The sequence below is a fragment of the Sesamum indicum genome, linkage group LG4, assembly GCF_026168435.1.
Source record: "Sesamum indicum cultivar Baizhima isolate 11 linkage group LG4, ASM2616843v1, whole genome shotgun sequence".
Lineage (NCBI taxonomy): Eukaryota > Viridiplantae > Streptophyta > Magnoliopsida > Lamiales > Pedaliaceae > Sesamum > Sesamum indicum.
The window spans coordinates 12,665,422-12,691,860 of record NC_142660.1 but is presented as its reverse complement, the minus strand read 5'-3'; the positions used below and the strand labels follow the sequence as shown (position 1 = coordinate 12,691,860).

Below are 26,439 nucleotides of genomic sequence, written 5' to 3'. Positions count from 1 at the left end.
AAAATTCCAAAGTGGTGCGGAGTGAGGCATGATGCATGTTCTGGTACTATAGCAAAAGTCCCTGGAAATAGTGGAAAGTCAGTGTGTGTGGTGGGTGGAGGGGGGGGGGGGTGTATCGCTTGAAAAGTTTAGGAATATTCTTAGCTTCAAGTTGGTCATACGCGGCTGTCACACGGAATAGATTGGGCCTTCTTTCTGGGCTAAAAATTGGGCTTTGTGGATATTGGGCCAGGGATAATACTACCTCTAGCCCAGCCCATTTTCTAAGAAAACACAGCAACAAGTGGCCCATATAAGATTTGTTCAAGAATTTGCTTCTCAACTCTAAACCTCCTCAAACCCTCTTTCTTCTCGCTATCTGCGCTCTACAATGCTTTCTCGCTTCATCTCCAAATCTTCACAATTTCATCGTTTGCTAACCCTAGTTTCCTCAAAATCCCACCTCGTTAACCCTAAACCCATCGCGCGGGGCCCTGTATTTTCGGGCTCCACTCAGTATTTCTCTCCCAGAGCTCCTCATTTCTATTTTTTCTCTACGAAAGGTGGGAATGGGAACTCTGGTGATGATTCAGCTGCCTCCGGAGCTGATTTGTGGAAATTGTCCTCAGAAGTTGACCAGGATATTGACTCCGTCTTTTCCGTAGAATCTGGGTCTCTTGAGGGCATCGACAATCAGAATGGCGGAGAAAGGAAAATTGGTGATGATAAAATAGCTGATCCATTTAGTAGGGTTGATGGGAAAGAGTGGAGCTTTGGGGGTAGTGATGTGGTTGGGGGGGAAGAGAGCACTGGTGGGAATGAGGAATGGGCGACTGCTGATGACTATCAGCCGTGGAGTTTTTCTGAAGAGGGGAAGGAAGAAGGGGAAGAGGATGTGTTTGGTATTGAAGCAGAGAGTGGAGAAATTGGGATCAGTGGTTTCGGGGATGGAGTAGGAGAAGGGCTTGGGGGGATTGAAAACAGGGAGCAGGAGAAGCAGCTTGAATCTGAGGAGAAGGCCTTAACTGCGATTCTCAAAGGTAGTTTACTGTCATCCGTTTTGAATTAGTGTTTTAATTTGCGTCTGCAATATAATGTTCTTTTCCTTTGGTTTGGAAGGTTGTTGGGTGGGGGGTTGATATTGGTATAAGAGTGTTTTTTAAGCGGTTATCTGATGACACTGGATGTTGAATTCTGTTGTCTGATCGTGATTTCTACTCAGGTTAGTGTGAAACACATCCTTGGGTGCATAGAAAGCTTCGCCTTAGACTTTATGTAACTTGATTGGTTGTTTTGGACATAGAAGTTCGGCTGTTCTGGGGAAATTCTAGTTATTAGTAAGGAGAGGAATTCTTGGATTTGGCAGGGATGTAACTGAGATATAGCTTTGACTAGCTGAATTTTGCTTTCGGTCTTGTGATTAGTGAGTGTGAAACTGGTTTATGGTCTAGAATTTTCTGCCATTTACATGTCTATGTTCATTATAATCTTTTTGAATTTTTAAGAGAAAAGTTTTTGTTTGCCCTGACAACTATTTTGCAAGGACAAGTCTAATTATTTCATCCACAGGGCCTCTGTACAGTTACAGAATTCTCTTTCTGAAATCAATTCATGGTTTTGCTGATTGTCGCAGGTCCAGATCGTGCATTTGGTGATCTCATATCTGCGTCTGGAATAACAGATGAGATGCTGGATAGTTTAATTGCCTTGAAGGATTTTGAAGGCATTCAAGGACTCCCTCCTCTGTCTGAAATTGAAGACATGCGTTATGAGAAGAATACCAGAAAATCCAGCAGAGCTGAAATAGAGCGCCAAAAACAGGAGGAGGTGGCCAAGGCACGGGTCAGACAAGTAGACGAGAAGGGAAGGGCTTATGGAACAGGAAAAAGGAAATGCAGCATTGCCCGCGTCTGGATTCAGCCTGGTGATGGAAAATTTTTTGTGAACGACAAAGAGTTTGATGTATATTTCCCAATGCTTGATCACCGTGCTGCTCTTCTTCGCCCTTTCTCTGAAACCAAAACTTTGGGCATGTGGGATGTCAGTTGTACTGTTAAAGGAGGTGGCACCTCAGGTGAGTGCTGGCTTGCAACGGAAACATTCTGGTCTGCTTCATTGCATTGCATGCAATGCCTTTTCCTTGCAGTATGATGTCCTTCCTAGATTTGAACTTCAATCAAGAGGTTTTGACAGTTTAAAGATCTAATGTTGCCTCATGTTTGTAAATGTCATATTTTATTTGTGGCTCAATCTGTCTGATGTCCTTTTCTTGGTTCAGAAGAATCTCGCTGCTTTATTATCTACACTGAAGCTCCTATTAAATTGTTCATCTATGTGCTTGTTTCTTCTTTGGAAAGTTCATCTACCTCATGCTCTTTCATATAGTTAACTGTTGTGGTGATCAAAGGATCGTTTCCAGAAACTTGTTTGAAATTCTAGCATCATCTCTTATTGTGATTCACAAACTGTTATTTTCCCACTTCAGAGTTGATGTTCTGATTACTGTTCATTTCAATATTATATGGTAGAAAACCTCTATTATTGTGATTTCAGTGTTATTTTCTTAATGAAAAATCTCGAGTGTATCTTGCATAGCTACCTGAGCTGGCCTTATTCAATTGTCAATCACTGGTCACTGTTTTATTTGGCTTGCAACTGCAAATTTGTGTTTCTTTCCTGTATAATACATTAAAGGAACCTTATTTTGAGCAGGTCAAGTTGGAGCAATCCGATTGGGCATCAGTAGGGCATTACAAAACTGGGAACCAGGATTCCGTCCTCCTCTAAAAGAAGGTTTGGCTTCTGGAGACATTGATATTTCTTTCTGTTTTATGTCCCCTCCTGCGCCAGGACATGTTGGATATGAATGTCTTATTATTTTCTTAAGTTATTTATACCTGTGCAAAAATTGTTGCCAAGCATCACCCATCAACTTTCCCTCTCAACATTTTAAATACAATCTCTTCTGTGAGACTAAGATATATCTTCTAACCTGTATTTGACGTCCTTTCAGCTGGTTTTCTGACAAGGGACTCGAGAGTTGTGGAAAGGAAAAAGCCTGGTAAAGCAAAAGCAAGGAAAAGCTTCCAATGGGTCAAGCGTTAACCAATGGTTTTGCACTCTTCCTTTCTGGCCCAAGTCATACAGCATTTCTTACATTGTTCTTCCTCAATAAGAAGCTCAGTCATGTAACACTGCCTGTAGTCCAACATTTTGCTCCAATACGATGCGGTTGAAGATATGTGCAGCATCCTAACTCACCTTTTCTGCCCACAATTCTTTCCCATCTTGGTTGTCTACGGGCATGGAAGGAGTCCCCCAAGTGTTGGTTGGTCTATTTCCTAGAAATTTTAGCACAGCCGGTCGTATAATTTTATATTCCGAGTTAGATCAGGAAATTGTATTAGTTAGAATGTTAGAAATGAAATCGTTCTGAAGAAACCTGAAATGTTACTGCTGCTGACTAATTTATGGTAGCAGCTACATATCTTTCGATTCAATTGTGTGCTGAAGAGACTAATGTTTTCTTCCGAACTGGCTAAGCACTCTGTTGGGCATGGACATTTTTATTATCATCAGTTGGTCGGGAGTAACGGGGCGATGGTCCTTAATATCTCCTTACTTATGTTGGGAAGCCATATCCGTTTAAGCAAATGTTATCAACCAGTGGTGTTGGGCTGTAAATTGAATGAAGGGGCGTGGATGATGTTGTTCTCAGGTCGCTCTGGGACAGTCAACAATCCATCAGTACGAGGACCATCTTGTTTGTCCGGAGCCTCAACAGAGTAACTTTGCTTTAATTGAGTAAATGTTTGTTTTGTTGCTCCAAATGTAATAGACATATTTGATTGTCTTGCTGCCTCATCTCCAAAGCACAAGCAGCTGTATCTCAATTTTTCCAAAATTTCTTAGGAAATATTATAAATATCTAATTCATTCTTCAAATGTACTGTTCAGCATTTGTTACAAACAAAATCATGTGAAAACCCCATAATTTTTCAAATGAGGCCCCAAATTTTATTGCTCTTATTGATACATTAGACAGAACTATCTTAGCATCTTTAAAGATTCTTCCAAATTTAATAATAATGGTCTAATTTCTAGAAGTTGATTACATTGATATAATTTTTGAATATCTAAATTTTATTAGTAAGCGAGAGCATTCTTGAAGTACACTTTTGTTTTTTTTGTAATTTTTAATCATATTTCATCATTCTTTTAAAATTTCTCTCTCTTTTTTTTTTTCCTGAACCTCCAAGTTGCCAACTTTTAACTTCTTATAACTTTCTTATATTTTAGCATATTTTTAATTTTTTATTAATTAAGATTAAAATACAAATTTAAAAATAAAAAAAATTAATTTAAAATACACACATTTGAGTCTGTTCCACGTACTAGTATATGTAAATTGACAAGCTAAAAGCCTAAAACCATTGGCATTTTAGATTTGGTACATGACAAATGTGAAATTAATTATAATTCAGGGGCTCACTGCTTGCCCCATATTCTGACTGTCAGTAAAAATGACAGCAATATAGTCCCTGGTGGCGAGGATGACAATCATGCAAACAAGGACAGACTACTTGGTTGCTCTTGCATGTCCCACCCCAACACTGACATATAAAAGCTATATCTATATCATGGCGAAATATGCGAGTTTTTTCTAATTTTGGTATCATTTCAAAAATCCCATAAAATAGAAAATTAAAAATATTGACCTCTATTTTATAGGACTAAATGTATAATTTCACTCGCTCTCATGTTATCACATGATACATGTGTTTTTAGGGTTTTTCACCCAATTCGAATAATAATCTTTAATTTTGTTGAATTTATGCTTTGATCTACGACAAAGATCTGCATGCATGATATGCATGTTTCCGCAGTGAAAACAATGTCATGACGCTACCTAGAACGAATATCACAAATCCCTTGCATCCCGCACGACACTCCACCCCCACAATAATATTAATGAAATGTGTAATTAATGTTATGATAGAGTTATAAATACCTAATTCTTTCTAATTATGTTTTAAATTGAGATGGTTTGAATTGTGAAAATTATTATTCTTTTTAAATAAAAGCGAATGAATAATTATTATTAAAAACAAATCGATTACAATCCCATCTGTGGATTACAAGAGTAGCCAGTTTATGAGCATTTTTGGAGCATAGTTAATTAATAACCTACTCATCTTTATAAACCTCTTTGCAATTCTCTAATTAAATACATACCCAAATTTGTACAAATTTGCATAAATTCCATACAAATTAACCCAAAGAAGAGATTTCAAATATGTAGATTTGAAATCAAATGAATTCGAAATCCCTTCATTTAAAATCCTTAGCCAAATCCGAAACCGTCTTTCTAAGATTAATCAATGTTTTTAACGTCTGTATTTTTTATGGAAATCACAGTGTCTTGGCCTCCCCACTTCCGCATTCGGGCTGTCATCTGCTCCACCTGCAATTTGTAATTGTACCTTTTTAGTAAGACTGCCACGAGTGTGATAAATTTGCAACATAACTGGGAGTTTTAGTACAAACCTCTTTGTTCCAGTTGGTTTTGTAGAGTACGAGAAAGAGCAACAGTGTCTGCAGAGCCACTCCAGCAATCATGCCTCCCCACACTCCCTGAAAATAAGATTGTAATAAGTTCATCATCACCAACAAAATTTACATAGTATAATACAAACAACTAGCTAGTTAGACTGTAGATGAGTATATCGCAGGCCGACTCTCTCTGTGTGTCTGCGTCTATGTGTAGTATAATAAGATCAAAATTATTTACCACGACACCAAAATTAGCAACATAGCCCAGAAGGAATCCTAAAGGGAGACCAAAAATGTAATAACAAGCTAAGTTGATGTACGCTACGAGCGCCTGCCAACCACCTCCTATGGCTACACCTGCACAATTCTCCAACAAATAAAACATACTAATATAGAAAAACAACAACGAGCAATTCACAAGAATGCTGCCATATCTAATCCAAGACAATACCTGATATCACTGGCTGCACGCTGTTGAGAAGCATTGTAATACCAAGAAGGCCTGAAAGATGACTCACTGCCTGCCGCATAATCTCGCTGTCAGTAAAAATAACAGCAATATAATCCCTGGTGGCCAGGATGACAATCATGCAAACAATCCCAATCAGCAAAGACTGAAACACTGTCACGTAGACACAGTATTTGGTTGCTCTTGCATGTCCCAAGCCAAGTTCATTCGAAACCCGAACACTGAAAAATGTAAAGATATATATGATATAGTTGTGAAATCGTCTAGACGGAGTAAACGTACGTGTCAATGAGAATCTTGGATCTTTTTTACCTTATAGCAGCATTGATCCCTATAAACACCATGTTCTCCCACCCATTAATGTTCATGCTGAAAATAACAAAAGAAACATCCGTAAAAATGCATCAAGAATAATGGCTTTACATAGGGCCATCAATGAACAATGATGCAAGAAAATATGTTCATTATTGTTCTATAAGCTCACCAAATAGAAAGGGAACCAACTGCAGTCACGGCATCCTTAAGATTGCCGGTGAGGATAGTGATGCTCATCATATACCAAACTTCCAGACACATCATCACAGCAGAAGCAAGCGACAACCTAACAAACGCCCATATATCGTTAAACGCAGACCAGGAGAACCCCTTCCACCCGTCCTTACACCAACCAACCACGTAAACAAATTGTGATATTGCAATAAACCAATTCATAATATCATACGCCACAGCTACTCCAACCGCTCCCCATCCAAATAAGTTGACGAAAAGCCAACACAAGAGAGTTTGTAAAAGCAGAGCAATAACTGCTATCCAGGCAATCACGGTAACCTTGCTCTGGGCTTGAAGGAACTTTTGGGTTGGAAAATTTACAGCAAAGGAGAAGAGCTGGGGGATGGTCAGACGTGAATAGAATCCAGCAGGTTCTGCAATTTCATCGGGCTGCCCTATCAACTTCAGAAGCGGGGTGGCAAATATGTAAACCGGCAATAGGATAATGCAAGAGACGAATAAAATTATCGTGGATCGTTGCATGTAAATGCCCAGCATATGAACTTGTCCAGCGCCGAATGCCTGACCACAGAGTGTTTCAAGGGCACTTCCCATCCCAAACTACAATCCATATTAGACTATATTAGATTTGGTTTCAAAGATGAACATCAGATCACACACAATATGTTATAATATCAGAATAAAGGATTCGAATTGAGATAATGTTAAAAAAATAATTTAAAATTCATCAGTAATCTAAAATAAAAGCAGAAGAATTTGAAATTATTTAAAACATGAATATTTATTGGAATGAAGTAAAAAAAAATATTATTTGGCATTTGAAATACCCACCCTCCAATTTAATAATCCACGGATAATGTCAAAGAAGATATTAGCATAAGACAACAACTGTAAGAAAACAAAGAAACTATAAGGTTAAAATAGGTCCAGGTTGTCCTATTGCCTTTCCTTCTCGACTTGTCTATTTTGTCCCTTTGCCTCTTGCAGAGCTCCAAACAAGCAATGATAATGTATACCCACAACCTCATTTCAAACCTACAAATTCTAATCTAACACAAAATGAATTCTATATAATGATATTTTAACCCCTTGATTAAGGCTGAGGTTGTTGAAAATACACAAAATTGCAGGGCACATATCGAAATTATCGTCTTCCTCCACACTCTAATTTGGAGATTATTTTATCAAAATTATCTTTAAATTGCCAAATTACAAAACTAAAAATTACTACTCGAATATTTACAGAACTAATTGCAAATATTATAAATTGATGACCGGAAGTTCAAAATATATAACATAATCAAAATAAATGAATTGAAAAAGAAAAAATACATGTGAAAATCTTTGCATGCACAAATAAAATGTATGTATACTGTATTTGAGTATCAAGTATGGAAAGAATCATTTAATGTCATTCACTTTAAAAATATTATAATAAATTAATACTATTTATCACAGTTTAAATAAACTAATACAAAATTTAAGTTTCAACTATAGTTAATAATATGTTTATCATAATTTTTAGACACAATTAATATTTTTAAGTATGTTGCAGAAATTATAGCTAACAGAATAGCAAGAGAGAGAGAGGAGGGAGTCCAGAGAGATAGGTCAATTGCTGTGTGATTGATCATTTGTACTTGTGATATAATTAATTACGTCGCACCAACACTGCGATAGATCTCTTCAGTATATTTGTTTAGTATAAATAGGAGGAAGAACAGTGAACTAACCATGAAGCCGAAACCAAAAGTTCCGACGACTGTGAGAGCAATGGAGAAAGCAGAGAGTTCAACATCTCCGATGTGACCGACGAAAATGGTGGCGACGGAGATGCTCCCGAACTGGCAAACGATCTGAAACGCTATGGGTCCGCCTATTCGCCATAGCTTCACTGATTCTATGCAGAAGATCCTCCACCATGCTTTAAGCCCTTTCACCGGAAGGTAGTCGCCGTCGTCTCCGATCAGCTCGAGCTCGTCGGGACTCCGTTCCAGCAGCGGCGCCTCCATACTTAAGCGACGGCGCAGTGGCAGCAACGCTCAATGCCAAGAAAGAGGAAACAGGCAGCGGATAACAAACAGTAATATGCACGTCCCTGTTTGTTAACAAGAGTACGTGGTGTTGCAGCTGCTATTTAATTATGTGCTACAAAGAATAACGTTCAACATATATTTTATTATTAAAAATATAAAATATATAATAATCATTTGTTCATCAAATACATGAAAATATCATACGTAATATAAACTTAACGTGCAATTTACTATAAACATGCAAAATTTGTAGGTCACACGTTTTACAATGTGACCAAATAATTATTAGGATAAATTATATTATTGATACTTTTTAAGGCCAGTTCTAATTATACAAATACTTTATATTTATAGTACCCTATATCTTTTTTGTAAGTATATTTTTTGAAAGGGTGTCGATATAATTATGAAGGAAAATAACACTTTTTGTTCCGTGATTTAGGGTAGGAAGTTTGGTCCCATTGATTATGAGTTTTTTTACTTTTGATTCTGTAACTTTTAAAATACAGTACTTTTCGTCCCATAACAACTTCTATTGTATATCTTAAGAAAAAATACCACGTGCTACGCACTTACGCCATGTGGCCTTTTTTGTTAAATATCTAAAATTAAAAAATATGTTATGAGACCAAAAATACTATTTTTTATTTTTAAAATCATAAAATAAAAAATAAGAATTTAGTAATAAATGGGACCAAATGAGAAAAGGTCCTCAATTACGAGACAAAAAATATTATTTTCACTAATTATCCTCAAAAGGTGCAACACTTGTAAAATTATATAGGGTCTAGTGATAGTTGCAACTACAACTTCATAGAGTATACTTGTAATTAAGGACAAAATGAGATTAAATAATTAAACATATTCTTAATTAAGGGGTGTTCACATAATTTATTCTTAAAATTATTATTATTGTTATTGTTATTATTATTAGGATAAATTACAACGAATCTTCCTGAATTATTCTTTTACAATTTTTCAGAATTTTCGATCCACTTCATTTTTTTTGTAAATTACGTACAACAATAATAAAATTGGACAATTCTATATCTCTATCCAAAAATTACATAATTTTATAAAGTACCATAAAATTATTTATAATTTTTAAAATAATAAAAAAATGTTCACAATTAAAACAAACCTAAAAAGAATTCATTGTAATTTACCCATATTATTATTATTACTAACCGTGATTGGTCTGGAAGAGGAGAGATTGCGAGAGTTGGCGTTAGGATTAGTCCTAGGAATTATTATATATAAGTTATTTGATATATATATATTTTTTATAGATAGAAAACGTAATTATATTATTATATTAATATTTTAATAAATTACTCAATTGAATAATATTGAAAAAAATAATAACAAAAATTATAAATACTGATATTAGGTGTGTGGAGATATGATTGAATGATTGGAGGTGAGGTGGGCGCAATGAGCAATGAATGGTTGGGGAGGCGTAGCTTTAGAAGCATATATCCTATCATGATAAGATGGTGAAAATTTGAGGTCTACAAATGAAAAATATCACCCCCCGAGAAGGAGTATTTATACAATTTATATTGAAGACACGAGCCCATGGTATGGTTTTTGGAGCCGTTGATTGGTCTGATAATACTTAAAGTGAGATGTGGGATCCTGACACGTGGTCCACGCAAATGGATGCTTTTTGATCCTATAAATATGATATTTATACTTAATTTATGGTAAAATATTTATTACACTCAAACCATAATCTAACTTAAGTATTGGTGGTTTTTGAATAGAGACTTCATAGCAAACCTAACTATATATTCTTTTCTTAGATCCCAAGTACTATTCCGAAGTCGCTCGAAGTGACTAACGACCTCGACAAAGATTAAGTCCATTACTTTTTGTTTCAATTGCAATTTGCTCCGTCACGTGCAAAATTAGGGAGGGGGTGGGGGGGGGGGAATAATTGTTTTAATTTGAAGAATTCATAGATTACATATGTTGGAAAAAATTTGTAATTTTGATCCTATAATTATAAGAGGATGTTGGGAATTCTCGGATGAAAGGCATTGGTTGATCACAGAGAAGCAGAGGACAAAACAGAGAAGTGGTTGATCACAGAGAAGCAGAGCAGAGAAGCAGAGCTCCCTTTCTTACGAAGTCGCATATTTGTGGAATGAAAAACACGTTTTTCACTTGTCCTATTAGTTTTACGTTTTTGTCAGCTGATTGGTTAATTGGTTTTGAGTTTGTTATTTTTGTTATCAGTCGTCTCTTTCATCTGTATTTCCTCTGTATTTAACAGAGAGTACTATACAACAATTAATATATGAAAATTGGCCAAAGTTCTGCCTTTGCAATGGCAATTAATTCAATTTCTCCATTGATTTCCTTTTTCTACAGAGGATGACAATTTTAATCCTCTATAAATTCAATTTGTAATTGAGCCTTGAAAATATTGGTATATTAAAAGACAAAATCCATTGAAATTTGAAAACTAGCCGGAATTTGGCAGGTGAGCATAACGTATGCCATGAATTTCAGTTAAGTTTTCAAACGCGGATTTGTCCTTAATATGTCAATTTTTCTAAATTGTAGGTCTTAATTCTCAAATGGATGCTCCATAGTAGTTATAGAAAGAAAATACTCAAATGTACTCGATTTATTTTAATTAATGATAGTTTATCATTTTAAATCAAAATAAAATTTATGCTAAAATACAATTAATTTCCATGCATCTCACACACACATATATATATATATATATATATATATTGACGGGCTCTAAGTACATAATTGCTAGAATGAAAATTTTAGATCAAATTAAATATGATCATATTTGAATTAATTATATATAGCTAAATGTATTATGAAAAATAGGAAAAAATGTAACTTTGGTCCAGCTTTTTAGGAGTAATGGCAATTTTAATTCAGGTCCAATTCAAAATAGCAAATCAGGACAGTAATTTTTAAAAAACGGCAATTTACAGACAAAACGTCCTAATATTGCCAGAATCGCACAGATAATGTGCACGTGACCACATAAATTGGAAAATTTCTCCAAAATCTGACGAATTAGCTTAAGTGGAAGTATTTTTCCAGTCGATGCTTAAGTGGCAAAGGTAATGTGTTTTAAAAAACCATGTAATTAAATACGGGCTGAAAAAATACTTTCGCATAAGTTAATTCACTGGATTTTGAAGAAATCTTTAAATTTATGTGGTCATGTGAGCATCATGTGCACAATTCCGGCAAAAATATTTACGAGGACGCCGAGATTAGCAATGTAACAGAGAATCGTATCCTAGAAGCAGATAGAAAATGTAATAACAAGCCAAGTTGATGTACGCTAGGATCTTTTGCCAACAGCCTCCCATGCTTACGCCTGCTCCCTCCTCCAAAGGATTAAAGACGCTCGTTGCATATTGTTGCTATCAGAAAAATAGTCCCTTGTGGCGAGGATGACGGCGCCATGCAAAGAATCCCAATCAGTAGAGATTGAAAGATGGTTACGTGGACAGAGTATTTGGTTGAAGCGTCGATGAGAATCTACGACTTCTTTTTACCTTAATTATAGCAGCATTTACACCGACGAACAACATCGTATGCCAACCATCAATGTTCATTCTGAAAAAGAACACACTGACACTCGCAATGCTTCAATTCGGAAACCATATTTTTATAAACTGCGTAAAAGAGGTGTGAATCGTATGGAATAAAGAACAGCGACGTCTAAATCACCAATCACTATTCATTAAACTCTAATCTCAGGCCGCAGTTTTCAACTCCATCACTGCTCACCAAACATCGCCGCCGCCGCCACCCTCCGTTTCCTCCACACGATCAAAACAGCGTAAACACAGAGTAAAGGACAGTATCTCGGTAATAGTAGTCAAGTTTCATCAAACACATGGAGAACATAAACCGCTTCACGACAACATACTAGAAAAAGCGGAGAGTTCAATATCTCCGAGATGGCCTACGAATACGGTGGTGACAGAGGTGGTCCCGTACTGACAGAGGATCTGAAATGCTATAGGGCCGCCTATTCTCCATAGCTTGGCTGATTCTATGCAGAAAGCCCTCCACCATGCTTTCAGCCCCTTCACCGGCAGGTAGTCTCCGTTATCATCGATTGGATGGACGTCGCCGGAGCTTGTTTCGAGCAGCGGCGCCTCCATCGGAATGTCAAGGGGAATTTATTTAAAAAATGCAGGAAAAAAAATAAAAAAAGTAACGTATTTTAAAAATATTTAGAAAAGTAGGTGCCACAATTTTTAATTAAAAAAAAAATTCTCTATGTTATGACAATTTTTTTTTTTAAAAAAATTATTTTATTCCACGATGAATTGCTGCCAATTTCTCGTTAAAATTTCAGACCATCATGGCAAGTTGTCAGTTATCAAATATACCGTTCGACTCTCCTTGATGAGACGAACATTTTCCCACAAACAATTTCAAGTTTTATCAATCGTAAATAATGAATTTTTAGCACGATTACCGCACCTTTCGGCCGTCGATTCACTGCCACCGGAGCGACCCACGATCACGAACCACCAACACTGGACTCGCCTCGGCCTAACGGTTCTAACGAGACCACCTAGTTCAATTTTATTAAATATTTGTTGAGATATGAAAATTTGAAGATTTTTCCGTCGAAAATTCGCGCTGAAGCTGTTTGCTGTCATTTCTCCACCGTCAGGACGAATCACAGATTAAGACCACAGCCGTTAGAATCCTGTCGTCCAGACGATTCCAACAAGACCAATCTTGCTCAATTTAATCAAGTATTTATTTGCTCAATTAAAATAGATATGTTTTAAAATAGTTGTAATTTTATTAAATTCTATTTATTAATTAATAATATTATTTATAATAAATAAATAATTAATAATACTATTTATAAAAATAATTAATTAATAATACTATTTTATAATTAATTAATAATTAATAATTAATAATACTATTTAGAACAGTCTTGCTCAATTTCATCAAGTATTTGTTGAGAATTGAAAATTTGGAGATTTTTCCACCAAAAATTCGTTGAAACTGTTTGCCGAATTCATTTTCTTTTTTTTTGTTTGTCCAATTAAATACATATATTTTAAAATTTTATAATTTTATTAATTCTATTTAATTAATTATAAATAGTATTATTAATTTATTATAAATAGTATTATTAATTATTAATTACTATTTATAATTAATTAATAATTAATAATAAATAGTATTATTAATTAATAAATAGAATTTAATAAAATTATAACTATTTTAAAACATATGTATTTTAATTAAACAAACAAATACTTAATGAAATTGAGCATGATTGATCTTGTTGGAATCGTCTGAACGACAAGATTCTATCGGCTATGATCTCTCTCTCCGTTTGTCAATTGTCAATTTCTAGAAATATTGTAGAAAAATAGTTGTGGTGTAGTAGGAGGACGAGAGTCTTGATATTGAATATTGATGATTGGAGTTGAGAGAATAGAAAGAACAGCAGATCTGAAACGTCGCGTGAAAGTGGACAGAACTGTCTTAAATATTTGTTTCGTTTTTAAAAAAAATCAAATGATAAGTTATTATTAAATATATATTTTTTATGAAAAAATGCAATTTATCCTATAATATAAAAAATGATCAAAAGAATCTCTATAAAAAAATAAAATAACAAATTATTCCTTATATTTTAAAAAATAAAGTAAATTACCCTTTATTTTATTAAAATATTAGCAAAATACCATGTTTTCAAATAATTTAAAATTTTATGCATAATCGCCCTAGCGGTTGGATAAAATAAAAACAGAAAAACAAAATTGGCAAATAAATCGAGAACTATATAGCGGTTTTATAATACAAATGTGGCGACTTTGTAAAATTAATATTATTTAATCTTTATGAACTATAATCCAATCATAAATAATTATACGAACCAAATGAACCCTCAATGAACAAGATTACTTGTCCAGAAATAATGGATATTACAATTTTATATTGCAAATAGTAGCTATTTTTAGTGTTGGTGAATATATTACTCATTTTTATGTTATGTGAATTTATTAAAAATTAAATACAAAAAAATAACATATTTGAAACGCAACCAATTCCGAACTTATCAATTTAAATTCATTTTGAATCCAACTCATTCGGACACAAACACCATTCAACCCGTCCGTTTACCACCATTAAATTCATAGTCATTAAGCTGCCAAGAATCATTTCTCATTATGATTTACATTAATTATTTACAAATTGATATTTTTAGTGGGATCACCCATGTAAATAGTACTAGTTATCTTTTATAATATTTTAAGGTAAAATTGCAAAATTAGTCCTATGTTCAAAATTGGTCACGTAGTTATGAGACTGGCAATTTTAGTCTTTTATGTTCAAAATTTGTAGCAATTTTGGTTCTTCTGGTCAAAAGTGACCGAAAATTAACAAATCAAATTGGGGATTAGGGTTTCAGTGACAAATGGACATTACTTACACGGACAACATCCTACGTGGATGCTGACGTGACAAAAAATGGTTAATCACCACTCACTACCACCACCACTACCACCAAGCCGATCGTCGGAAATTTTTCCGGCGTGTCTCCTGCCACCAATAAACTCAACGTCTTACGCTGATTCCAATCATATAGCATGTGTTTCAATCGGAGTTCAAACGTGCCCCCAATTCTTATATAGTCTTATCCTAAAACCTAGATTTATTTTCTTTCTTTTCTCGATTCACTGTCATCCGACCTACCTATTATTCAAGAACACCACCAATCAACTCCCCATCCTCCGGCGAGTTGATTACACCCAAGCCCATCCATTTTCGTCAACTATTCGGTTGTTTTTTTTCGTTTTTATTTTCACCACTTTTTCTCCGCACCCACCATTGATTTTTCCATCATATCTCCATCACCAATGACCATCTCACCAGTGGACCAACACCCTTATGTTCGCTCCCCATGGGACACACATCTCTTCGATCAGTTTCCGTCAATGGTACATCCACGTCATGGTACCATCATCGGTTGACTTCTCCTTTATGTTTTAATTTAGTGTCAATTTTAGTCCTATATATTTTAATTTAGTGGCAATTTTGGTCCTTCCAACCAGAATTACCAGTCAGCAGACACGTAAGATGCCACGTGTTTTAGTTGAGACCAGTTGGCAACTGGAACCCTAAACCCCAATTTGTCCGACTAATATTTGGGTAATTTTGGTCATAAGGACCAAAATTGCCAGTTCAGTAGTTACAGGACTAATTTTGCCACCCTCCTATACTTACAGGATTAATTTTACAATTTTGCCTTATTTTAATTTTTTAAAAAAATAATAAGAAGCTATTGAAACATATACAAATGAAAATATAATTAATTTTCACATGTTAATGGGCACCAACCATAACCCTTTACTAGACTGAAAATTCTTAAATCGAATCGAGTCTGATCAAAACATGACATATGCATTAAGAAAAATATTGCAAAATGACGATAATGCCTGTGAGCATATAGTTGGCATTGATCGTCATGAGTTTATGTTGATTGTAATATGAAGATTATGATGAAGACTTCTTACCCAAATAAATTATGACTAAATCAATCACAAAACAAGTAGATTGTACTTATTATATAATTGGTTTAAGTTTGACCAAACTTCATTTGGATTAGAATTTTCCAAAAAGTGACAGCTCAATACACTGTAAACTAGGAATAACTTCAGAGTGCTGCTTGTCAAAATTTCCAAACGTTGAACCACTGAATACAATTTACCATAACATTGAGATTGATAGTCGTGTTAAGGTGTTCCGTTTTTCATTGGAAGTTGGTGATTCGATACTGCAGTGTCGTGGCCTCCCCACTTCCTCATGCGCTCTGTCGTCTGCTCCACCTGCGATTTCCTAGTTTCTTAATAAGCCTGCCAAACACGACTTCTATGCCCATATCAAACTCAAAGTGCAGGTAGCACTAACCTCTTTGTTCCAGTTGGTTTTGTAAAGTACGATGAAGAGCAGCAATGTCTGCAAAGCCAGTCCAGCAATCATTCCCCCCCAGATTCCCTGAAAATACCAAAACTTCAATGTAAGATCTCTTCTTGTCTCTCTCCAGTACACACACAGAACACCACCAGAATTTACATAGAATTGCAATATCAAGATTGCTTACCATGACGCCAAAGTCAGCCACGTAACCGAGAACGTATCCTAAAGGCAAACCAAAAATGTAATAACAACCCAAGTTGATGTACGCTACAAGCGCTTGCCAACCTCCTCCGATGGCTACACCTGCACCGTCCTCCAACAGGTTAAAGACAACGAGCAATTCACAAGAATGCTACTGTGTTAAACCAAGAAAAGTAGTACCTGATATCACTGGCTGGATGCTGTTGAGAAGCATCGTAACACCAAGAAGGCTTGAAAGGTGAGCCACCGCCCGCTGCATATTCTCGCTATCTGTAAAAATAATAGCAAAGTACTCCCTTGTGGTGAGGATGACAGCCATGCAAAGAATCCCAATCAGCAGAGACTGAAAGATCGTTACGTAGACAGAGTATTTGGCTGCTCTAGGATGTCCCAGGCCAAGTTCGTTGGAAACACGAACGCTGAAATGTAAAGATATTACGGTAATGGTTTGTGTTGATATTAATGAAATGTTGATGAGGATCTACAGCATTATTGTTTTTATTTTTGACCTTATAGCAGCATTGACTCCGACGAAAAGCATCGTTTCCAATCCATCAACGTTCATGCTGAAAAAGAACAAGATCCATCAAGAATGCCATAAGCAGTGAGATCAAAGTACTATGTTAATTCTGCATGTTAAGAAGCTCACCAAATAGAAAGGGAACCAACTGCAGTAACTGCATCTTTAAGATTGCCGGCGATGATAATGATGCTCATTATATACCAAATCTCCAGACACAGCATAACAGCAGATGCAAGTGATAACCTAACAAAAGCCCATATATCCCTAAACGCAGCCCACGAGAGTCCCTTCCATCCGTCCTTACACCAACCGACCACATAAACAAATTGCGCTATCGCAGAGATCCAACTTGTAAGATCAAATGCAACAGCTGCTCCGATCGTTCCCCAACCAAAAACATCGACAAAAAGCCAACACCATAGAGCTTGTGAAAGAAGAGCAACAGCTGCTATCCAGGCAAGCACGCCAACCTTGCTCTGGGCTTGAAGGAACTTTTGGGCTGGAAAAGCTATCGAAAGAGAGAAAAGTTGAGGGATGGTTAGAAGTGTATAGAATCCTGCAGGTTCTGCTATTTCATTGGATTGTCCGATCACCCTAAGAATTGGAGTGGCAAATATGTAGAGCGGTGAGAGGAGAATGCAAGTCGCAAATAGAATTATTATTGACCGTTGCATGTAAACACCGAGCATATGAACTTGTCCGGCGCCAAATGCCTGACCGCATAGTGTTTCCAGGGCACTTCCCATTCCAAGCTACAAAATACGGCAGAAATCCATTACAGACTGTTAGATTTGGCTTAGAAACTAAATATCAGGCACAGTAATCCGAGTCATAATATCAGAGGACACATAGTTAATGATTGATTATTCCAAATTTCTCAAGAATAATGTTGTCACTCAGTGTGGCTTTCAAACAGAGCAATGATAGCGTTGGACATCACATGCTCATTTCAACGGTTTCCAGGACCACCTAGTACACCATGTTACTGCAACAATCCGAAGAGAAAGAAGGGCAGTCCCGGAAAGTAATCAGTCATCTTCATAGCATCAGAATCTAAAATTAATTTCAAAGAAGTTGCTCTTAGTGGCAAATTGGTAGTCGAGAGAAGAGAAAATACTAATCTGGACAAATCGAAACTAATTATATGATAAAATCGGATTTAATTACATAATAAATATAATATACTCGTCGTGTAATTGTGTACCATTAAAAGGAAAGTATTTGACAAATTTAATTTGAATAAAAGATTTTGTTGAGAAAAGAGGGCGGAAAAAAGCAAGGGCAATAAGTGCGACAGCTATGAAACCATAGGTACATCATCATGGTGTCCCCAGCATTGATAATCTTTGGACCATCCCAATTAAGTTCTACAGGTAGAGGTCATAAATCCTCTCATCTCAATTAAGTTCCACTCACTAATTCCCACCAAATTCAACTGTAAATAAATTACTTGAGTAGTGCATTACTCAAGCTTATAGGATTGATATATAATTTAAATATATATATATATAATAAATGCAACAATATTTGTAGAGATAATTACACTGTCCTCTACTGAAATTTGGTATAATTACACATAAATTTTTGTAGTATGAGAAATTATTTCTAGTCCTCATAAAGTTTGTTACCGTCAAACAAATAGATCCATTCGTTAGTTAAAACTCATTGATTTTGCACATGTTAGCAAAAAATTGAATGAAAATCTATATGTTACCCCTTATTTGTTTAATATTGACTTATTGCATATCAAATAACTTTCTTTTTTATAAACAAACTATCCTTTTATATTTTCACACACGAATGCATATGAGGAATATACTTTCACCTTATAAGAGTAGTTTGGTCAGGAAAAAAATCAAAGGTAGATATGAATTAAATTTAATGTTTTTACTAATATCAACAAATTCGATAAATTTTGACCAACGATGAGATCTATTTATCAAACAAAAACAAACATCATAAGTACTAAATGCAATTTTTTAAACAATGACCGGGAGTGTAATTATCCTTGACGTATATATTAGTAATATTCATTTATTAACAAGGGTACAAAAGTAATTTTTATGTACAAACCATATAATAAATATATATACTTTGTCACATTATAAAATTTTCAATACCACAATAAGTATCACATGTATCATTCTTTAAACCAACTATATTTTACTATCCATGATTTGACAACTCAATACTTTTTTTAAAAAAAAAAAGTCGCTTATTAGGAATATTTGACTTGAAAAGCAGCGTTTACGGAGGGTAATTCTTGCGTCAAGCTTCTTACCTAACCCTTATTGTAATTACGAATACCGACAACCAATTATTTTGTGAGCGTGTCCCTCCCAGGACCCAACAAAAATCCACCTTTTATCGGAAAACAAATAAATGGTGCATTGTCCAGAAGATAATCTTCTAAAATATTAATTAAGAAAATTAAATTATATTTACAAAATTAATCATAAAATATGTGTAATATATATTACATAATTAATTATTTTTTAAAAATTATATATTAATCACACCGTAAATTTAAAAATTATATATTAATCACACCGTAAATATATATTACTTATTGTATAATTAATTTATGGTGAGTGAGTGAGTTCATATTGACCAAATTTGATCTTAGTTGGAATTTTCCAATCGGTAAGTATAATGAAACAGGTTAGGACTCTTTCTGTCCAAACTGGGACTAGAAAACTAAAATCTCATTCAATTATCATAGATCTCATCGCCCTCCGCCGCACGTATCACGAGTTGATGGCCGGAGGTAAGTTACTTCAACGTCGATGGAAAATCAAGAAGCAGAAAATATTTCAAGAAACAACAATCAAGATCCAAAAACAACATTATCGGAATACGTTTTTCTGCACAAATCTATGTAAACCACTGCACATGTATGTAGAGAGAGAGAGAGAGAGAGAGAGGATGATGTTAAAGTGAACTAACCATGAAGCCGAAAGCAAAAGTTCCGACCACCGACGTAGCAATAGAGAAAGCGGAGAGCTCGACATCTCCGAGGTGGCCGACGAATATGGTGGCGACGGAGCTGGTCCCGTACTGGCAAACTATCTGAAAGGCTATGGGGCCGCCTATCCGCCACAGCTTCGCTGTTTCTATGCAGAAAACTCTCCACCACGCCTTCAGCCCTCTCACCGGAACGTAGTCTCCGTCGTCTCCAATCAGCTGGAGTTCGCCGGCACTCCGTTCGAGCAGCGGCGCCTCCATACCGACGCAGCGGTAGTTTCAGCCTTGAGAGTACGTATGTTTAGGTGCTATGCTACAGCTTGCAGTTGCTACTTGTGATTTGTGGTTGAATATGTAGAATGATAGTTGATGTGATGAAGAAGCTTTTGTTTAGCAAGTGTGAGATGCACGTGGGTACCTCAAAGTCAAACTACACCTTCTCCAATAATTCTGAATCCTATCCCACACTACAAGTTTACCAAGATTCAGACTCGCATCCAATCAATGATTTTCAAAATGTTGATTCAGGTCTTATTAAATATATAAATATTTATTTTTTGTTATGTTAATATATTAATGAAATATGCAAGTATTTTTTTTTAGTAAAAATAATTATATATGGTAAAGTGTAAATTTCTCAAAATTGAGATAGAAAGATGACACAAAAATAAATTCAAATACCAAAATATTAAAACAGATATAATTCCAACAACAAAATGTAATTTATGGCTTCAAAGATATTACAAGAAAAAAAAATAATGGAGAGATAGTCCAAAAAGATGATTAAATTGTGACATTTAAGGAGGGGTTTTGTTGTTGAACTGTCTCAATCCTTACAGAAATTGTCTTTAGAAGGAGCTACTTCTTGGATGCGGCTCAAGTTTATTTTATGTATGGTGGAGATTTTTTCAAATAAGAGGGCTCTATATCACATTTTCCAATCAAATTTCTATGTAAATTCATGCTTTTTATTTTAAAATCACTTTAGTTTTGAAATGAGCTTGTGATGGACATTTTCCTTGCCCTATTTGGAGCTTCCCACCAAGGCCAAAATGAAAATGTGATAGATTTGTTTTGACTTGTTATAATAAGTTTAATTAATTTTTATAAAATTCTTTTGCTAATATAAACAAATCGGTGAATTTCGACTAATGAAGAGAACGATGTACTATACGAAAACAAATGTCATGGCTACATGCAAGAGATAATTAATTTGCGAATGACAGCAAGTTTAAGTATAATTTACACCAAATCTCTGGTGACGAAAGTGTAAGTATTTCTTAATGAATTTCAAAATATGGAATTATTGAAAACCATTTCTTTAAGTGAATTGATGAATGCAAGTAGGAATGCTTTCATCCGAATGTATCATGAGAATATTATGTGTAGTAGGTTGGAATGGGGTGTTAACACCCTTGAATCACTAGTTAATTTCTTCATCATTCATTCATGATTGTTGATGGATTTTGGTGATGTTAATCTTTCTTTGTTTCAGTATGATCTTTATAGAAGCTACTGTCTTATAGTTTTCTTTTTAATATTACCAAACTCTTTTATATTTAGAAAACAATAATAACATCCAGAAACATGTAAATTTGAAAGAAAAATCAATGTAATTCAAAAGATACAAGGCTATACTTTTATAATTATATTCACTCAAAAAACAAACAAACAAAACGTTTTAGTTGACCTTTTTGTTTTAAAATGAGGGTAATTTAGATTTTTAATCAATGCCATTTGGTAGTTATTTTAGCGATATTTCGCTTAATAAATAATATATAAGGGCAAATTATAACAATCTCCCATTAAGTTTGATATAATTACGAATATTTCTTCATTGTTTCAAAAATTACGAATGCCTATCTGATGTTAACGGTCGTCTAACAATTATCCCAATCCATTAGTCTCAGTTAGGTTTTCATCCATTTTTTTTTTATGGTTAATCAATTTTTTTTAGAATTTTTAAAAATCTTTATATAAAATTCAATAAGTTTAAAATTGACAATTTCATATCTCTATCCAATGATTACATAATTTCATCAAACATCAAGAAGGTATTTGTAATTTTTTAATGAAAAAATATTCATAATTATGTCAAATTTAAAAAAAGATTGTTGTAATTTATAAAACATATAAATACATATGGAAACCCAAAATCTTTATCAACCTCCAGTTGGCTTGAATATAATAATAAGACTCAGATTCACCATGTAATGTATTGCCCTGGATCCACAATCCTTTAGAATTACAACTTTACAATTGCCCAGTCAAATTAGGCAGAGAGGATGATTATCTGACAGCTTAACTAATCTATTATAATTGCATTCAATTTACATGAAAATTAAATAGAATAAATTACATTGACGCCTATTGAAAATATGTTTAAATACATAAACACTCAATGCCTTTTGCGAAATTAACGATTACATGTCTAGATATTGTGATTGTAATTATAAGCACGTCTCCTGTTTAGTGACAAAAACATTACACAAATATTCCCTAAAGTACATTACACTAATACCTTAAGGGACTATTTCTGTAACTTTGCAACACTCCCTCAACCGCATATAAGTATGTGTGTGTATATATATATCCTATGTCAAATAAGCTCAAAAGGGTCTAATGGGAAACAAAAGTGGTATTCCCATGCTGAGGCTGAGAGACAGTTGAGAAAGCGACAAGAATACCACCGACTATGTCTAAGCTCTGCCGTTTTTTATCGGAAGCTGGTCAGGTTCGGATTTCTCGATTGTAATGTCTTGGCCACCCCACTTCCGCATGCGCTCTGTTGTCTGCTCAACCTGCGTTTTTGGTGGCTTCTTATTAAGACAATGAAAAAGGTTTGATAAATTTCTGAATTTTGGGACTTGTGTAAAAAATTGAGTGTATAAACGGTTGGAAAGAAATGTAGTGAAAAGCTGAATGATGAGGATAAAGAGTGTATGGACTGCTAACACTGACCTCCTTGTTCCAGTTGGTTTTGTAGAGTACGATAATGAGCAGCAATGTCTGCAGAGCAACTCCGCCTATCATGCCCCCCCAGAGTCCCTGCAAGAAGAGAAATATAACGTAAGAGCCTTGTTTCCGGTGGCTTTGTGTAAGAACAGAATCAACAAGCGGTGAAAATAACAAGGCAGTGAATGATCGAAATTATTACCACAACTCCCAGATTAGCTACATAACCAAGAATATATCCCAACGGCAGACCAAATACATAGTAACATGCCAAGTTGATGTAAGCAACTAGAGCTTGCCATCCGCCTCCTATGGCAACACCTGTCGTAATATTGGTGCAAAAGATTAGACAGACAAGGAAAACGGCAAGTGCGGACTTCCGTTCTATTTAATTCAATAGAATACCTGATATCACTGGCTGAATACTGTTGAGAAGCATTGTGATCCCTAGTAGGCCTGAAAGGTGAGCAACGGCCTGTTGCATTTCTTCACTATTGGTAAATATAATAGAGAAGTAATTTCTGGTTGCGAGGACTACAATCATGCAAAGAATCCCGATCAGAAGGGACTGAAACAGCGTCACATAGACTGTGTATCTAGCCGCTCTAGGATGTCCCATTCCGAGCTCGTTTGAGACACGGACACTAAAAACAAAAAAAGGGGATATATATATATATATATAGATAGGAAAACGGTTTGGACCATATCGAAAATGAAGAAAGCTTCAGAGGTTTTTCACCTTATAGCAGCATTGATTCCTACAAACACCATTGTCTCCCAGCTATCAACATTCATGCTGAACAACAGACCAAATGAGATATTAACTTTTTTTTTTTGCTTTTTGATGAGAAAAAAGGAGATATCAAATATTAGTACTTGAGAAAACTACGGAGAAACACAATGACTAGTAAAAGACAAGGTATGAGGTCATGAGAAAGTGAATCATGCTCACCATATAGAAAGAGAACCAACGGCAGTCACAGCGTTATCAAGATGACCGGTGAGGATAATGATGCTCATCATGTACCAGATCTCCAGGCACAGCATAATAGCAGACGCGAATGAGAGCCTCACAAAAGCCCAAATCTCACGAAATGCAGCCCATGAGAATCCCTTCCAACCATCCTTACACCAACCAACAACATAAATAAACTGTGCGAGGGCAGAGACCCAACTAGTTATATCAAAAGCTACAGCAGCACCCGTAGCTCCCCAGCCAAATACATAAACAAAGAGCCAACACAAAAGAATTTGTGAAGCCAGAGCAAATGCTGCGATCCATGCAAGCACGGAAACTTTGCTCTGGGCTTGAAGAAACTTCTGGGTTGGAAAAGCAACAGCCAGAGAACACAATTGAGGGAGAACCAGAAGCGTGTAAGTTCCTGCAGGATCCGCTATCTCATCTTGTTGTCCAAGTAATTTAAGGATTGGGGTAGCGAATGTATAGAGTGGCGAAACAAGGACGCAAGTAGCCAACAGAATTACTATCGAGCGTTGCATGTAAATGCCGAGCATGTGAACTTGTCCGGCACCATATGCCTGACCGCATAGAGTCTCAAGGGCACTCCCCATGCCAAGCTACAATATATTGCAACCGTAAATCTCAAGTTTCAAGATTCAGCCCAAATAACGTAGCACATTTGCATTAGTATTAACATACAGAATCATCGATGTCATCAAATATAGTGCAGTCACATCGTCATGCATTTTAACATACTGAACTATAAATACAATAATGAAATACAAATCTACATTCGAGTAAGATAAACAATAAATACATGTAATAGACAGAAATAGTGTGATTAGATAAAACTTCTTAGCAACGTTTCTTTCTTTTCTTATGAGCAGTATTAGCTTAAATCCTGAGCAATAGTAAAGAAGCTCCAAAATACATATTATTGCCTTTTTCCTTTAGCTTATGTTTCTTTCTTTCCTTTTATCAAAGGTCTGCCCAAGGCAATAGCTTAGAAGGTCACCAAGTAAATTCACACTCACAATGCTTCAATGAAAGGGTACATATATTCTTAAACTAAAACAAAGATGTAAATTGTGTGGAATAAAGGACAAGGGCGGTCGACGTCCCCTTGGGGGACAACCCAATGGTTGGGTTCAAGATTTTCTAGAGGACGCCTTGTGTTTCAACCTGGTGTATGCATGGGTGTGTGTGTGTTTAAGGAAAAAAAAGAAAAAAGTACAAGGACTGTGGACGTTGCCCTGCTCGTAACTGAGAACAATCAACTATATTTTAATTTATTTAATTTTAATAAGAAAATCAAGTGCAGATTTATGTCAGCTATCTCCAAATTACTAAAATTCTATGTTGCATTTTAATTTTCCCAATTAAAGAATCAATGGATTACCAACTAAATCACCCAACATCCATTCATTAAAGTCTAATCTCAGGCCGCAATTTTCAAGTCCACCGCTGCTCAAAAAGCATCACAACCGCCGCCCCAGACCACCTTAGCTCCACGCGATCAACACTCAACTACAGCATAATACATAATAAATTAAGGACAGTATCTCAGTAGTATCTACTCTCATCAAACACATGGAGAACACAAACCGCATCACGACGACATACTAGAAAAAACACAATCAGGAAAAGCAAAAATTAACCCCAATATCTCACCAAAACGAAGAATATATATAAACTATCATGGAAGAGAAGAATAAGATATACAGAAGATCAAGCAAGAGATAAACTGACAAAGAATGATCAAACTAAGTAGCAAATTCAAAATAAACTGACCATGAAGCCGAAGGAGAAGGTACAGACAACCGAGAGTGCAATAGAGAAAGCGGAGAGTTCAATATCTCCGAGATGGCCTACGAACACGGTGGTGACGGAGGTGGTTCCGTACTGACAGAGGATCTGAAATGCTATGGGGCCGCCAATTCTCCATAGCTTGGCTGATTCTATACAGAAAACTCTCCACCATGGTTTCAGCCCCTTCACCGGCAGGTAGTCTCCATCGTCTCCGATTATATGGAGGGCGCTTGAGCTGGTTTGGAGCAGTGGCGCCTCCATTGGGCGGCGGTAGGAGGGACACACTGGGTATATTAATGAGACAAAGTAATAGTAATCTTAAAAGGAGCGTGCATTATTTTTATTGTACGTATGTATTAGTGTTGTGGATAGGAAAGGTTTGTCTTTCATATTTACAACGGCCTTGTAAAGACGACATATTATTAATTACTGTCACTGTAACAGAGAATCGGTTACAACCTCAAAGGAGAGCAGAGCAACAGGAAACTCACCAAATTGGAATGTGAAGTAGCTAACAAACAGTTTTCTT

The 26,439-nt window shown here is 35.5% G+C and overlaps 4 protein-coding genes across 5 annotated transcripts; 1 reads left to right on the top strand and 3 right to left on the bottom strand.

The window, feature by feature from the left end:
• Positions 1-315: 315 nt before the first annotated feature.
• Positions 316-3,513, top strand: LOC105160700 (Ribosomal protein S5 domain 2-like superfamily protein). The gene is made up of 4 exons (XM_088879457.1): positions 316-1,019; positions 1,613-2,053; positions 2,692-2,772; positions 2,993-3,513. Exons 1-4 carry the CDS (start codon positions 371-373, stop codon positions 3,082-3,084), a joined length of 1,263 nt encoding a protein of 420 aa, XP_088735583.1. The 5' UTR covers positions 316-370; the 3' UTR covers positions 3,085-3,513.
• A 1,641-nt stretch (positions 3,514-5,154) lies between these two features.
• On the bottom strand, positions 5,155-8,643 carry LOC105160454 (protein DETOXIFICATION 35). Of its 2 annotated transcripts, XM_011077827.3 has the most exons (7): positions 8,245-8,640; positions 6,486-7,111; positions 6,314-6,370; positions 5,984-6,222; positions 5,771-5,889; positions 5,527-5,613; positions 5,155-5,443 (listed from the first exon to the last, which is right to left on the bottom strand). In XM_011077827.3, exons 1-7 carry the CDS (start codon positions 8,521-8,523, stop codon positions 5,354-5,356), a joined length of 1,497 nt encoding a protein of 498 aa, XP_011076129.1. In that variant the 5' UTR covers positions 8,524-8,640; the 3' UTR covers positions 5,155-5,353. The 2 variants fall into 2 exon arrangements, with proteins under 2 accessions (XP_011076129.1, XP_011076130.1); XM_011077828.3 differs by lacking the exon at positions 5,771-5,889 and having other exon boundaries at positions 8,245-8,643.
• Positions 8,644-16,118: 7,475 nt separating this feature from the next.
• LOC105160453 (protein DETOXIFICATION 35) lies at positions 16,119-20,612 on the bottom strand. The gene is made up of 7 exons (XM_011077826.3): positions 20,168-20,612; positions 17,348-17,973; positions 17,208-17,264; positions 16,879-17,117; positions 16,682-16,800; positions 16,489-16,575; positions 16,119-16,406 (listed from the first exon to the last, which is right to left on the bottom strand). Exons 1-7 carry the CDS (start codon positions 20,444-20,446, stop codon positions 16,314-16,316), a joined length of 1,500 nt encoding a protein of 499 aa, XP_011076128.1. The 5' UTR covers positions 20,447-20,612; the 3' UTR covers positions 16,119-16,313.
• A 1,902-nt stretch (positions 20,613-22,514) lies between these two features.
• On the bottom strand, positions 22,515-26,309 carry LOC105160452 (protein DETOXIFICATION 35). Its single transcript, XM_011077825.3, has 7 exons — positions 25,893-26,309; positions 24,093-24,718; positions 23,880-23,936; positions 23,546-23,784; positions 23,343-23,461; positions 23,147-23,233; positions 22,515-22,986 (listed from the first exon to the last, which is right to left on the bottom strand). The coding sequence occupies exons 1-7, from the start codon at positions 26,169-26,171 to the stop codon at positions 22,885-22,887; spliced, it is 1,509 nt and encodes a 502-aa protein (XP_011076127.1). The 5' UTR covers positions 26,172-26,309; the 3' UTR covers positions 22,515-22,884.
• Between the last annotated feature and the right edge of the window lie 130 nt (positions 26,310-26,439).